At 41.7% G+C, this 14830-nt stretch overlaps 3 protein-coding genes across 4 annotated transcripts in view; 1 reads left to right on the top strand and 2 right to left on the bottom strand.

Moving 5' to 3' along the window:
• The window catches only part of LOC102230899 (mitogen-activated protein kinase kinase kinase 11-like), a 46810-nt gene extending 44873 nt beyond the window's left edge, over window positions 1-1937 (bottom strand). The window contains exon 1 of the mRNA XM_005800069.2: window positions 24-1937. Coding sequence (XP_005800126.2) covers window positions 24-780 — 757 coding nt within the window. The 5' untranslated portion in view covers window positions 781-1937. The remainder of the gene's footprint in view (window positions 1-23) is intronic.
• Window positions 1938-5651: 3714 nt separating this feature from the next.
• drap1 (DR1 associated protein 1) lies at window positions 5652-11342 on the bottom strand. The gene is made up of 7 exons (XM_005800068.2): window positions 11027-11342; window positions 10479-10551; window positions 9320-9413; window positions 9104-9229; window positions 8131-8221; window positions 7940-8028; window positions 5652-6933 (listed from the first exon to the last, which is right to left on the bottom strand). The coding sequence occupies exons 1-7, from the start codon at window positions 11066-11068 to the stop codon at window positions 6750-6752; spliced, it is 699 nt and encodes a 232-aa protein (XP_005800125.1). The 5' UTR covers window positions 11069-11342; the 3' UTR covers window positions 5652-6749.
• Window positions 11343-11521: 179 nt separating this feature from the next.
• On the top strand, window positions 11522-13833 carry c14h11orf68 (chromosome 14 C11orf68 homolog). Of its 2 annotated transcripts, none has more exons than XM_005800067.3 (2): window positions 11522-12347; window positions 12698-13833. In XM_005800067.3, the coding sequence occupies exon 2, from the start codon at window positions 12736-12738 to the stop codon at window positions 13474-13476; it is 741 nt and encodes a 246-aa protein (XP_005800124.1). In that variant the 5' UTR covers window positions 11522-12347; window positions 12698-12735; the 3' UTR covers window positions 13477-13833. The 2 variants fall into 2 exon arrangements, with proteins under 2 accessions (XP_005800124.1, XP_023201938.1); XM_023346170.1 differs by lacking the exon at window positions 11522-12347 and adding an exon at window positions 12354-12539.
• The last annotated feature ends 997 nt before the right edge of the window (window positions 13834-14830 follow it).

Below are 14830 nucleotides of genomic sequence, written 5' to 3'. Positions count from 1 at the left end.
GTTGAAAGACTTTAAGGACTTACTGTTGTTGGACTTGAGATCCCGGTGGATGACAGGGACGATGGCTTCATTGTGCAGGTACACCATTCCTCTTGCTATCTGCACGGCCCAGTTGACCAGGACGTGAGGCGGGATGCGGCGGCCGGCCAGTGCCCGGCTCAGTGGCCCACCCGAGGCATATTCCATAATGAGGCATAGGTTGGGCTCCTGCAAGCACACCCCCTTCAGGGCAATGATGTTCTGGTGGGTGAGCATGGCAAACAAATGGGCTTCCTGCTTCACATTCTGCGCCGTCACGCTGATGTCCTCGTCCGGGTCTTGCCGGGCCGCCTTCACAGCCACCAGCTCGCCCCTCCATGTACCTCGATACACTTTCCCGAAGCCCCCAACCCCAATCACCTCCTCCAAGCTCAGCTCCCGGAAATCCACCTCCGCGGGATCGACGGTGCCAACCACGGCATGGTTTAGCTCCTCCACCACGCTGGTACCTGGTAGCTTGGCATATCCACTAGGCTTGAAGGAGCCGTAGTTGGATGGGAAGATGCCCACCTTGTTGTTGACCTTACCTGCCCACCAACCCTCATCCCCAGATATCTCAGAGTCCTGAGAGAGAACCTCCACCAGGTCACCTTTACGCAAGGTTAGCTCATCTTTACAGGAGGCCTCATAGTCGAACAAGGCCGTCCATACAGGGTTGGTGAAGTTCCCTTTTTGGGACTGATCCAAGTTCTTCCAGTTCGACAGCGAGCTACGACTGAATATGCTCTTCAGCGGCTCCATGGAACCTCCACTATATTGCCTGACTGGATTCGACTGCGCACTCCAGGGGTCTGAAAATAAAGTACAAAGGAGTACTTTATTGCACCTTGCTCCCTTTCCTGTCTTTGTTGTTGTCTCATCAGGGACCAATGAGGTGTGTTCAAAAGTCAGACCAACAGGTGGGCTACGCAAGAGGATTCAGGGACAAATGAAAGCCAAATGTCTTCCATTTGTTCTGGGATTAAACTCAAATCTTTCCATTTTGGCAGTCCTCAGACGGTTTGCTTTTCGTAGCATTTATCAAATCTCTAAACGACAGCAGTGATTAACTCTCTGAAAGATTGATGTGGTGTGTGGTTTCCCCGCACATGGTTTGAGTAGATTATCATCTCATCATCCTGTGTTTAAAAGACTCTGGAATCAACTCATTATGACTGAATTTGTCCTCCTTTCCCCTCCTCACTCAGAACAACCACCTGTTGAGCAGCAAGTCCGAATAGTCAAAGTTCAAAATTAATGTTCAGGAATTATCCCGCTTACAGACAAGAGTCCAAATCAACATTTCCCACACACTTGATAGTCCATATTGGGTTTTTATGTATTTTTAGCCGTTAAGAGCAGTGGCCACCATAAGCAGGAAGCGCTGAGAGGAGGAGAAGAATAGCAGGAAAAGGAGCATTCAGTCCAGCCAGCCAGTGTTTTACGACCAGTTTCAAGCGCTGACAACTGTTCATTATTTAAGCCCGAGGACCCAGAAAGTGCACCTGAACGCAACACTGCGGTGACCGCTCAGGAAATCCCGCATTCCCGTGCGCCACAACATCCATGCTGGCTGTGTTATGAAGGCGCTCATACACAAACTGCGAGCCGCCGACTCTGGGAACAGGAAGAGTTCTCCAAACCTGCTTGGCTTTTCAGTCCTGAGGAGGGGGGGGGGGGAACCGAAAGATAGAAAAACAAACTATTCCCGTTAACTTTAGTTCTTGTTGGGAGTTCAGCGCCGAGTCCGGGTCTCTTCGGGGCTCCGCTTCATAACGACGGTTGTCCAGACTGCGGAACTGTTCCGTGAGAACTTCTTACTCCGTTCCTCTTCCTCGGTCAGCCTTCAGCTGCCAGCACCTCGGACCACTCCAACGTCGCTGCTTGCAGCCGCTGTGCCGGAGGGTGGGGTTTCAAAACTTTTCCTCTCCCAACAGGAAACAAAGTCAGCTGACACTCTTCCGCCAATGGGGACTAAATGAATACAAAACTTCCGATTTCAAAATAAGAGTTCATCAATACGGGCCTTGAAGCCAGGCGAAAAGTAGAACGGCGGCACACTGCCAGGCCTAAAACGCTTCCGCCATCTTGTGAGTGGCAAGTTTCTCTTTGAAAATCAAGTTTCCTTTTAAAAGAATTGAAGAACGTTCAGTTAAATTTGATAAATGTTATGAAGTAAAGCTTATTAAAATCTACTAATTACACCGATATTACTGATAATTAAAAATTAAGAGTTCAACCAATTTGAAACATAATATGTACTTACTGAAACCAAATTTGCCTTAATTTACCTTCGAAAACAGACAAACCACTTAATTAAATGTTTATTCAGCTGAAATGAAGTGAAAAAGAATATTTATCACTAATTTGTTCTTATTGTTTGTTTGCTTTTAACCAATTGGTTGGAGCCATTTCCATTGAAATATTTCATACTGAAATCCTTGTTTATTCACATCTCACATATTTAGTGACACATATTGCTAAAAACACAATCTGACTGAGACTGGGTACTTTTGTGTAGAAGGGAATGGTTACTTTTAAAGAGATCCATCCCTCCATTTTCTAACACCCTTGTCCCTAATGGGGTCGGGAGGGTTGCTGGTGCCCATCTCCAGCTATGTTCCGGGCGAGAGGCGGGGTTCACCCTGGACAGGTTACCAGTCTGTCGCAGGGCAACACAGAGACATACAGGACAAACAACCATGCACACACACACTTATGGAGAATTTAGAGAGATTAACCTAACAGTCATGTTTTTGGACTGTGTGAGGAAGCCGGAGTACCAGGAGAGAACCCACCATGCACACGGAGAACATGCAAACTCCATGCAGAAAGACCCCGGCCGGGAATCGAACCCAGGATCTTCTTGCTGCAAGGCAACAGTGCTACCAACTGCCCCACTGTGCAGCCACTTTTAAAGAGAAGGAACACAAAATTGGAATTTAAAGGGCAAAAACCCCAGCTATGATTCCTTAAAAATTGTTTTTATTTTGAAAAGTACACCATTAGTGCGTGTTTGTCCAGTTTTTACACCACGTGTTGAATAATAAGCTCTCTGGGGAAAAAGGCTTAAAGCAATTTAGAAATCGGGAAGACTTACTCATTTGAACCTTTAATGTTTGGTTAAACTTTAAAGAACAGAATGTCCTAAAAGATATATATTGCATTTGAAATATGCCCCAATTTTTTGGGGTTATTTCTGAAATATGTTGAAACTCTTTCATGCATTTTATTTTCCTACACCAGTCATAAAAGCATTATTCTCATTCCGCTTTTTTCATTTATTGGGATTTCTTGGGATAGCTCAAAGAAAATTAACACCTTTTAAATTGGGCCACTGGCTCTTTAAAAGCTCCTGCACTTTCTGAAACTCTGCCTTCAGGAAGTCATCACTACCTTGTTCTTCTTGAACGTTTTTCCACCAGATTTGCAGAGAAGTAGCTCGCACAATGAGCCCAGCTGATGCACAGTTCCACTAGGTGTTTGCTAATTGCTGCTGGCTAGTCTGAAGGAGCTGCGGCGGCTGGAGGCAGACAGAGGCTTAGTGAGGTGGAAGCTTGGAAACTGCAGCTGAGAGGAGGAGCTTTGTCCTTGAAGGCGGGGCTAGGTCCAACCAGGCGTTTTTGCGCAGCTGAATGGTTGCCATGGAGATTAAAGGATTTCTCAAACATGCATGAAAAAAAATGAAAGCAACCCTCTTGGTATGTATTTGATGAGAGAATTGCATGATGTAAAACTCAAAAGTTGATTTCACATAATAAAACATGACACGTTGAGAAAAAGGTATAGAAATCCAGAAGGGAAACATTTTTATAGCACTATTGTTATCCAGAAACTTTAATCAAGCACATGCATATAAAAACTGCATACAAATTTAAATGTGGAACATGTCTTGTCGACTTGGTGCCAATTCTTCCATTTATGGCAATATAAACTTTTAAGTTTTCATGCAAGTTTGTTGATATCATTTTAGCAAACAACCAAACTGAACAACAAACTTAACGCTTAAAACAATAAAATACACGTTAAATTAGACAGTCGTATGGTGAAGAGCTGAAACAAGGTGCATTTGATTCAGGTCAAAACATTAGAGAATTTCTTTTTCGTTTTTTCCTCCCTCACATTTCCGCTTGTTTTTAAAAAGTGCAGACAGCCTAGAAGACAGTAGCTTGATGGGAGCGGATGGGAATCAGAGGGGCCACCTTTGGCCCCTGTTGGCTGCTGTGTGGAAACAGTGCGCTTCCTTCTGCAGGCTTGCCTTCCCTTCCCTCCCCCGTGCTGCTCTTTGTCTGAACACCAATCCTAAAGTCAACCACCCAAACTCCGATCCCACCCTGCTCCGTACCACACACACGCACACAAACGAGGCTCCTCCTTCCTCCCAGTCCGCTGAGTCAACTCTTGTGCAGGAAGGATGCAGTTGTTTTTGCGGCACCAGATCCAAGTCGCCTCTTTGGTTGGGTGGTAAAAAGCACGGGGTTAACCAAACAAATATGGCAGTGGGAAGAGGAAATGGGCTGAAGACGCTCCGAAGGGCAAAGTGGGAGCCTCCCCCACCCCACCCCCCGCGACGCTCCAACACAGCAGCTCTCCTCCCAACCTGTGCTGTCTTGCACTTAATCTGATTCAAATACCCAAGGAGGAGAGGCTGCCGATAAATGCTAGGCATTGTCTTCCAGAGGGCCGCGTGAGTCACGGAGCGTGAAGCCGCGTCCATGGAAACCTTTCCGCGTTGCAAAATTCAGGGAGGAGGCAACATAAAAAAATTTTTAAAAAAGAGGGAGGAACAAAAACGGAGCCAAGGGATTACAAATCATGTGATGTGTTGTTGTGAAACGGGGAAATGAAGGAGGAAGCAGTTTGACGACTCTGCCAGAAGATGCCACAGGGTTTCACTTTTCCACTTCCAGCAAGTGAACCAAACATCCATTTCTAAAGATGGACGCCTCAGCTGATAGCCCTAACTAAACATATCTGCCTTAACATTGTTTTTTTTTGGGGGGGTGGGGGGGGGTTGTGCATGTTGTTATATTAATATAAAAACAAAAGTTTAAATAACCACGCCATGAGTTCCAAAAGTTTTAACTATTTGGCACGTTGCTCCATCACACTGGAAAATGGAAATACACGGAGCAACAGAAAACTAGGTCGTGATTGGTGGAAGAAGTTTCTCTTGGAACATGACTTGATTCTACACTGCAAAAACAAAAACAAAAACTAACAAAGTATTTTTGGTCTAGTTTGTAGACACATTGGTGAACATGAAATGAGACAAAGATCACTTACAAGTAACTTTTTTTAGGTGCTTGTCTAGAATCAATAATTGTTTGGTATTTATTTTAAAAAAACCTACTTGTTCCATTGGCCGATTATTTTCACTGCTAATGTGGGAAAATTATCTGAACTTTTAAACTATACAACCACATAGAAATTTAAGAAGAAGCAGGTTCCGGTTGTTGGGTGTCTTGACTCTCTAGCGTACGACTCAGGAGGAACATTTATGAACACTTTTTTTTTTTGCGGTTAAATAAAAAAAAGAAAAAAAACTTCAACATTTAAGCAGAACGTAACGTGAACTTGTGGGGGTTTTTTTTTCCTTTTCACGACAGCGAAGAAACCCCAACAGCTGTCTGTTTTTCTTTTTAAATTGAAATGTGAACTTTATTTCACCCATACAAAATAAAAAGAACATTAAAAGTTTACAATACAGAGTAAACTGTCTCGCAACCATTTTACAACAATCTCGGCGAGGAAATGGGAGTTCCGCCTCTGCGTTCGTTTAAAATAAAGAATCTAAAAGAAGGAAAAACGAATGTTAAAGACAGAGGAGCGAACGTTGAAGGGTGTGGCCAGAAAAAAAAAAAAAAACTTTAAAAGAAAAAAAAACAAAAAACAAACAAAACATCTGGTCCAATGTTCATTGTGTATTTTACAGGCAAATAAATGTATGGTAAAGTGAAATAATAAAAACACACTCAGATCAAAATCTTTACACCCTGCTGATGTGGTTGAAATCAATTTTGAGTTTAAAGTAGAGACTAAATTTGAAACGAAAGCAAACCGCGGGGTGCAAACAAACCGTAGGGAAAAAAAATAAATAAAAAAATTCACCTGCTTTTCTGTCGTCTTGAGATCAGGCGCGACTGAAACGACGCAACTGGCGTCTCAACAATCGGCTGAAAGACGACACCAAATACACGCTTCAGAACTCAGCTGGGCTGGCCATCAGCCCGAGCTTTAAAAAGGTGATTTTTCTTTGGGTCGGAGGAACTGCGTTTGTTTTTATTATGCTGAGAAATTTTTGAAGAAAAAAAAGAAAGAAAAAAAAAGCGCAAAAAGAAACAAAAAGCTGTGAGGTGAAATAAACCACACCTATCCTGTCTGCTGAGGCTCACCGTATTATACTAGTCAAGACCAAAAAAAAAAAACAAAAAAAAAACTAAACAGCAAAGACCTAGCTTAAAAAACAACCCCCCCCCCCATCTCTACATTAAAATAAAAGCTTTTTTAAAAAAAAATTAAAACACCTAATGTACAACAAGGTTTTGTCTCTTACAGCTTTCTTCTGTCAGCAGGCTGCGATGAAGATGAAGAGTCCTCTTCTTCACTGCCGCAGCAGCCACCAGGGGGCCAACTTCATCTGGAAATAATGCTGGGTTTGTGTGTGTGTGTGTGTGTGTGTGTGTGTGAGAGATAAAGAGAGGATGTTGGTGGGGAGGGGAGGGAGGTAGCTAAGAGTCATAGTCTTCATCGTCGTCCTCCTCCTCGTTTTTGTGCGGCGCGGGCGCTGGGGGGGGCAGAGCGACGCTCACCATGGAGGGATGAGGGGCGAACGCCATGGTGCCCTGGGCCGGAGCCGGATTGGCCGCTGTCGCCATGTTGCCCGTGTTCCCGAACTGGGAGTGGGGGTTTGAGCTGGGAAGGGGAGGGAGCACAAGCAGAAAATGTATGATATAGGCCGCTGAGGGTGGTTCCAAACTCTTTATGTTACATTGAGTTTTGTTTAGCAGTATAAAAGACAAAGAAGGTTCATAAAATGCATGCTGCACTTTTCAGGATTTTTTTTTTTGGAGGGTAAAAATATTGAAAAATGTACAGCTCTACATTCCTCAACATAACATGCTAAGAAACGTATCAACCATATGGTTATAAGAATAATATTAAAAGGGGTGGGCATTTATCGTATCGCTTATCGTGATCAATTCCTTATCGCAATAACAATTTTGATTTCTTGTCATCATGATGAATTCCATGTAACGAGGTTTGAAAATCCCCAAAACTGTCTGGATTGTTTTCTCCATAACGCCTCCCCTGAACAATAGTAATAATTATACAGAGCACACATCAAGACTCTTTACAGGAATCAAGCAAAATGACATCTTCTTGTATCAATCAAATGTGGAAAAGTTCAAGAGGTATGAAAACCTTTGCACGGGATGTGGCTAGTTCAAATATGTGAGCATCATTAGAGAAAATTGTCTTCTTTTGTCTCTTCCTACCATAAAGAAAATCCTCATGTCTAAACTCAACAGAAATGGGTTTTTTCTGATTCCAGTGGGAAAACAGCACCCTCTACTGGTTTGGGATTATAATGTCACTTTAAAAACTTCTGAAATGATTCCAACCCTGTACGTCCAAATTCGTACTTCTAATGGAGGGCTTTTAGTAGCCATAGAGACCTGACATTATTTCTGCTTCAAGCTTAATAAATCATCTTTAAAAGTTGAAAAAAATGTATATTAAAAGCACTTTAGTTTAAAGTGCTTTTAATTTAAGCACCTAATTACTTCACCTGAAAGCGGTTCTGTCATTCGCCTCCATTTTGTTCCCTGTCTGGTCACTCGTCTCTACCTTTTCCAGCCGCTCTGGGCTGCGGGAGTGACAAGCTTTCAGACGACGCACGCCGTCTTCGTCTAATCACCTGTGGAACATGGACGCAGCCTGCTGGTTTGTGCTCGACTGGGAGCCGTCGTCCTCGTCTCCGTACGTCTCGCTGTCTTCGGAATCTTCCTGTTTTCACCGACATAAAAAACACAAAAGTGTGTTGTTGCCGTTGTTCCTCCCAACGCTAACACAAAGCCTTAAAACATCGCTGTTTAAATCATCTCCCACCTCTTGCTCCGACTCTGTTCCAGAAAGCTTCTTGTCTTTGCTTTTGGAGCCGGCTCCCCCGTTCTTGCGACCAGATCCTGGCTTTCGTCCCCTAAAAAAAATTTTTTTTTTTAAAGTAAAAAAAAAGGTTTTATAATGAAAAGTGAAGGTAGGTGCTGCTTCCAGGAACTTTTTTCAAACAGTTCAGTTTTCAGTTTGTGAACTCAGTAAATTAACTACTTTGGAACACTAAAACAACAAATACCTGCTTATTAAAGAGAAGTTACTTCACAACATAAAGTCAGAAAATTTTTACATTTGCAGTTTAAAAAAAAACACACAAAAAAAACATAACTAAAGCCATATTTAAAGTGTATTTAATCTTATTTCGAACCCTGTCGGAGTTGCTTTGTGGAAAAATGTCAACCAATCAAGTTTAACAACTGTAAGACATATTTAACATATTATGCTGATATTTAATTCAATCCAAAAGTACATTTTTTTAATCCGAAATACAAATTAAAAAGTTGTCGTAACTCATATCAATCAAGTATCTTCAAAGAGCCATTATGAATGGCCATGCTGTGGGCAGAAAGGGCCTCCAGTAGCAGTCAGTGTCGAAACGAATAAGACGAGGCCCCTAACCCAAGACGGTTTCTGTACGACAGTCATAACATGCTAACAGATGGGGTCATAGTTCAGGGAATGAACTGTGTCCAACAGTAAATTACAGGAAAAAAAAACCTTGTTGCTACGGTTACACATTATAACAACTGTCCAAAAGCAAAACAGGAGGGAATTGTTGTCCTTAACCAAAAAGATAACAGACAAAAAGAAGAAATCAGAACTAAAGTAACAGATAACGTGCTAACACCATGAGGGGGCGCAATTTTTTATTTATCACGAGTGAATGGTTTTTGACTCTATAGTACTTTCCCTAACTCTGAGCAGTCTGTTCTGTTGACCCCGATAGAGCATTGGCTCCCTGAACTACCTGCGAGGTACTTTTTCTCCTCCGGCCTCGGTGTGGTTCTCCTCGCCCTCGCCCTGCATGTCCGGCACCGTCGCCACCAGGTCTTTGAGGAAGTCAAACTGCTGCTCCAGCTCGATGCACTGCTTCCTGCCAAAAACAGATGCGAGGGGCTTTAAAAGAGAACAAGCACTAGCCTGCAAGACCTACGGCAAACCCGTTCCGAACGCAGTAACTCACAGGTGAGACGTCGTCATGGTTTTGGCGTTCCTCGACTGGGTGACCTGGCAGGCCTTCGTCAGCAGCGACTCCAGGAAAAGCTCCAGAGCTCTCGCTGAGGCTTCGCTTCAGGAAAATAAACCGCTGCAGGTCCCAATCCGTGGTTTTTGTCGTCAGTTTTTTGAATTCGTTCATGAAAAACTTTTTTTTTTTTTTCATGTTTTCAATTTAAGTCAGAATTTGAGATTAATATTTCACTGCTCGAGTTTTACATGAACCGAAAATCATTCACCAGGTATTACTCTGATCACGTTAAAGCCCATCATGTTTCCACTATTTTATATTTGAGCTTAAAAAAAAACAACAACAAAGTAACCCATCATGTCGTTTGTAAAAATATTTTAAAAGCCGAATGTGTTCTGAAAGCATTCCCTGGAACAAATGAGGTGAAAATAAAATGAATGAAAAGCAATTTTTTCCCCCCATTTTTTAAACCAAGGCTAAAATTGAAAAATATGCCCTTTTTCGTACCCAATTCAAAAAGCAACACAAACAAAAAAGGGGGACTTTTTTATTTCTTGATTGTAAATTGAAAAATACAGAACAGAAAAATGTTTCGCTTTTGGTTGTTTTGCTAAACATGAACGTAGCTGTATATATGGATTATCATGCAGGAGGATGAAGATGGTAAAAAATCATGCAGTCTCCATAATAATAAATTTTGTGCTTACTGTATATATAATTTTGAAAACATAGAAATTGTAACCCGAGTAAACAAACTACACTCCCATGTGCAAATATGGGCAACAGTGGGCAATATATGCAGTTGTGGGTATAGGATATATAGATGTGTTGTCTTTTTTCTTATGTTTAATTATTATTATATGCTGTTTTGCTTTCTTCTTATTTTTTCTCTGACATTTTACTTGTTCGAAATAAATAAAGATCTCATAAAAAGAACGAATGATACACAAACTCAGGGGTATGTGCTTTAGCTAAAATTATTCTAGCTAGTGTAACTGCTACATCATTCAACAACACGTAATATCAGCAAAGAAACAGTTTTCTGGCGGTGGAAAAGTTGCTTACTGCCAATTAGCCTTCCTTAAGGTAGACTTAAAACGTTTGGAGGCACACTATCAAATATCTCGCATTCAGACACCTTAAGCCAGAAGGATACAGATTATAACGGGAACTGCTGCAGCCACCTTGCCTATTTCTTCATCTGTCTGCATGATCTTCTTAATCCTCGCCTGGAAGAAGGACAGATCTGATGTTATTTCCATGCAAACACTCAAAGTGTTCAAATGGCTACATTTGAGCACTTTGGGCGGATAATTTACTACGGATCTTAAGCAGAATGCGCAGGATGCACCATGACACCTCATGCACTCACAGAAGACGTACAAATAATAACATCTCTAAAAAAATTCAGCCTGGGTTAGCTGCACATGCTAAAAACAACGACTCCTGCAAGCTAACTTGGGATAAAAACATGAAACATATGTTAGTTAGCTAATTCAGAGAAACCTACGACTTATCCGTAAAACAAGTTTGACTACTTTAGCAAATACTTTCCGCTAGCTCTTTGGGGGGTTTTTGGGCTTTCTGGGCAATAAAAGACACCCGAAGTCCCTCAAGTTTAGCTACAACAAATAGCTTCTCATTTTCACTGTTAGCTAAAGTTAGCTAGTGCTGACGCCGGTAGAAATAGAGCTTTCAACTCACCGGAGGGAATCTGGCGTTGTATTTCTTCTTTTTGCTGGGCATAATTAAATAAACTTTGTAGCTAAAGTAAAATAAAATACAAAAACGCTCGGAATTATAAGCCTACACCATATACAATCCTCCTCCAGTCCCGGCTAACTTGTTAGCACGTTGTCGTCAGTCGTGTCAGTTTGGTTCCGCAGGGTCTCAGCGCCGTCAGTCTCAAACAAACAGAGTCTGTTCCTCATTTTTCTCTGAAAAAAAAAATCGCATTCTACATTACGATATGGTAGCTATAAATCATAGAAATATAGTGAAGGCGTTATACAGTTTGTTTTTGAAGTTGATGTTTTTATGCTAAATAAAAAATATTTCTCGATAAAAAAAAAAACAACAACCCCGCATTTTTAAAAATTATTTTGTAATGAAGCGTTGAAAATGACCAAATATTTTAAAGGAATATTTAACGTTAATTGGTTGGAAAAAAAAAAAGAAAAAAAGGAACATATATTTTGGTTACAACAAAGCTGCGTCATCAAGCTTGAAGTTGGTTCTGAATCACATCCGCTTAAAGGGCTACGTCACATTTTTTTGAAAAACTAGATTTTCTTTTTACCAGTTTTGACAGTCGAAAGTTGTTTGTTACAACTTTAATGAGGAAAGATTCACAAAAATACAACATAATTTGTGAAACTAAAAGGAGAACTGCTTCAATGTCTTTTATTTTCAGTATCATGTAGACGACATTATAGAAGGGTTCTAATTAAATCTTAAAAACTACAATATTTAGATCCGTCACACCAGTTTTGCATTTCTCTCAATTTTTCACACTATTTCACAGCATACTGCTGCCACCTCTGCGTTTTGTTTGCACTATTTTCTGTCGATTTGCATGCAGCACTGTTTAACTTCCTGCCTAGAGTCCTGGGTTGCACTAAACAGGACTTCTTATGACTTTCTTCTTTTTCATAAAGGCCACAAATATAGAAAATTATTATTTTTCTTACAGTTCACAACGACTTGCTGATTTTTATGGAAGCCTTTTTCCACCACAAAAGAAAAAAAAATAAAAGTTCTACTGGAAGTTTTAATATGGGTTTTTAGACAATTACATTTGGAGGTTACTAAGACAGAGAAGACGTGAAGGCACTGTAGAACAATTCAGACCAAGTTTGATTCATCTAAATCTTTTAAATATTATATGCGATCAAAAACTCCAGGCCTATTAAAACACACAAATGTCCCTTTATCAAAGCCTCAAATCAGAAGCTAACTTTAACAACATCGCTGCGCCGTGGAGCGGAAGAAGAGCCACACTGGCTAACAGCGTGAGCTACAGCAGGTAGAGTGACTACATTTATGCTCCACGTCTCATGACGTGTTCATTCCACAGACTGCGTGTGGATTTTATAACGCCTGTTGCGTTTATAAGTTACTTGTTAGTCTTTGTTGCTCCTTCAAAATTCCTCAAAAAAGTAGTTTTTCTGCTCGAAAGTGGCTAGCTTAGCGGGCTAGCCTCAGCAGGAGGGCAGAGGTAATTGTTCATTTCTCCTCCAAGCCTTATTAGACGGTGTGGACAGAAAACGTTGGTTTGGACGTTGTTGCTATTTAGCAATTGTTGGGGGTGTGGAATACGGGCGTAGTAAAACAAACTGTAGTACTCAACAGCTGCGTCTGCTCTCCCCACTCAAGAGTCGTTCTTCAGTCGTCAGCGCACACTTGACGGCATCATGGAGGAGGAAGCCCCCGCGGACGGCGAGGGGGAGACCCCCCTTTCCGCAGAGACGTACGCCGCCGAGGCCATGGCTGCGGACATGGACCCCTGGATCGTTTTCGACTCCAGAAATACCCCCAGGTCCGAGTTTGACGGCTGGCTGGAGAGCAACAGACCCTCCCAGGTGTACCGGTTTGGGGACGAGGACAACGGGGTCAGTAGCGTGGGGTGGATAGCCGTGGTGGGTCCCAACCACTGCCCGTCTACAGGTGACGTGACTGGTCTCCAGGAGAGCTGGGACAAACTGCTAGCCAGCTCCCGGCCTGTCACCTTCCAGACTGTGAAAGAACTGGCCCTCAACCACGGCGTGCTCTCCGGAAAGTGGCTCATGCACTTGGCCTCTGGCTTCAAGCTGGACCACGCGTGGGAGTGCGTGGCCAGAGCAGCCTTAGAGGGGAAAATCTCCCTGGTCAAAGTGAGTCCTTACAACCCCAAGGCGGAAGGCAAGCAGGTGATCTGCGCCTACAACCAGAACTTCACAGACGAAGGCGAAGTGGTGCGCCTGGACTCCTTCATCCGGGCCACAGGCGTCAAATGCCCCCTCTCCTACAAGCCAGACGTCTACACCTACCTGGGGATCTATCGGAACAACCGCTGGAAGCTCTGCCCCACCATCTATGAGAGCAAGTTTGACTTGGAGTGTGTGCCAAGGCGCTCGCACATTATCAACAAAGTCACAAATCTGGAAGTAACATAAGGAGGATTAGTTGGGTGCCTTTTTCCCCACGGACTGATTTTAAGACGAGGCCTTTGGGTGAACCTGTGCGGTAATCAAAACTGATCGAGTTTGTATCTCAACTTCTTCAATTTCTTTTGACTGGCACATTTTCTAAGTTCTACCAGGGGTGATTGCTTTGGATAGATTCCATTCAGGAATAAAGCACTTAAGGGACTGGCTGGATTGTTTGAGCCCTCTGCATGATTCAGGAGGTGATTCGAGTTATGAACGGAACTCATTGATTAGAAGGAATTGGTTATTTTTTTGAGCTTTAAATTGTGCTAAGTACTGCATATTACACTATTTCCAAATAAAACACACATCTGAATAACCTTTTCTTTACACGCTTGTGGTTTTTATTGGCAAAGAGTGTTTTGAATCGGGACAGTCATTAATTACAACAAATTACATCTTTATCCAATATATGCAATGTAAAAAAAGAAAAAAGGCAGAATAACTGGGAAAAAAAAGCATGTTATTACTTAATAGTTTTTACATAAGTTTTAACCTGGTTTTTGCTGCAGGTTCTATAGGGTGTTAAAAACAACCTGACCCATGACTTCACCAGAATAAATCCTGTTTAGTAAGCAAACTCTTAAATCGCTTATATCATATTTACATGTAGACCTTCATTTGGTTTCTTACCACATTCAAATGGTAACTTCAGTGAACATAAAAATTAGGGATACACAATATATATATATATATTTTTTTACATACTGGTTCCGCAAGTAAAACTGGGCTGATACAATCAATGTTTTGGCAGGGGATCGTAAGTGGTATTTGTTTAGTCACGTGACAATAGCTGCATTTCCATCCCAAGTGCGCGCAAAACTTTGTAGATATTCCGCTAATGTAAAAAATAAAACATTTGCAATTGTGGTTTTTCTATTATGTAAGAAATGAAATTAAAATCACGTGAAAGTGTGTTGAGGTAATAAAAAAAACAAAAAAAACATGCCACACTACCATCCTACTACTTCCTGTCCTCTTGTCCTTTTTCCAGTAGTAACATCCATTGTTGATCACATGACTGGTGAGGTAAAAAAAAAAAAGTGGTTCCATTATAGTTCTGCAAAATACATTAATTTTGATACAGCCATAAAATTACTTCATCCTTGTGCAAAATTTATTTTTTTTGCTTTTCTATTAAGCAAATTTTATTTCATAATTCCAATTTGCGCAATTATATAGTCAATGGAAACACAGCTATTGATGATGATGTCAGCAGTGTGGTTGTTGAAAGGGTAGGAAAACATATGTATAGTATCAATTACCAGCCATAGCAGTAATATAAATATCGGCATCGACTGTGTTTTCATATCAGTGCATC

Source organism: Xiphophorus maculatus, chromosome 14 (assembly GCF_002775205.1).
Source record: "Xiphophorus maculatus strain JP 163 A chromosome 14, X_maculatus-5.0-male, whole genome shotgun sequence".
NCBI classification, from domain to species: domain Eukaryota; kingdom Metazoa; phylum Chordata; class Actinopteri; order Cyprinodontiformes; family Poeciliidae; genus Xiphophorus; species Xiphophorus maculatus.
Note: the sequence above shows the minus strand (reverse complement) of the source record. Positions and strands in the feature narration are given on the sequence as shown.

Coding starts and splice junctions, on each gene's coding strand:
- c14h11orf68 (XM_005800067.3), top strand. CDS start 12,736: ATGGAGGAGGAAGCCCCCGCGGACGGCGAGGGGGAGACCCCCCTTTCC.
- drap1 (XM_005800068.2), bottom strand. CDS start 11,068: ATGCCCAGCAAAAAGAAGAAATACAACGCCAGATTCCCTCCG. Junction 10,552..11,026: donor ACAACGCCAGATTCCCTCCG/GTGAGTTGAAAG, acceptor TCCTTCTTCCAG/GCGAGGATTAAGAAGATCAT. Junction 6,934..7,939: donor GCTGCGTCCATGTTCCACAG/GTGATTAGACGA, acceptor TCCCCTTCCCAG/CTCAAACCCCCACTCCCAGT.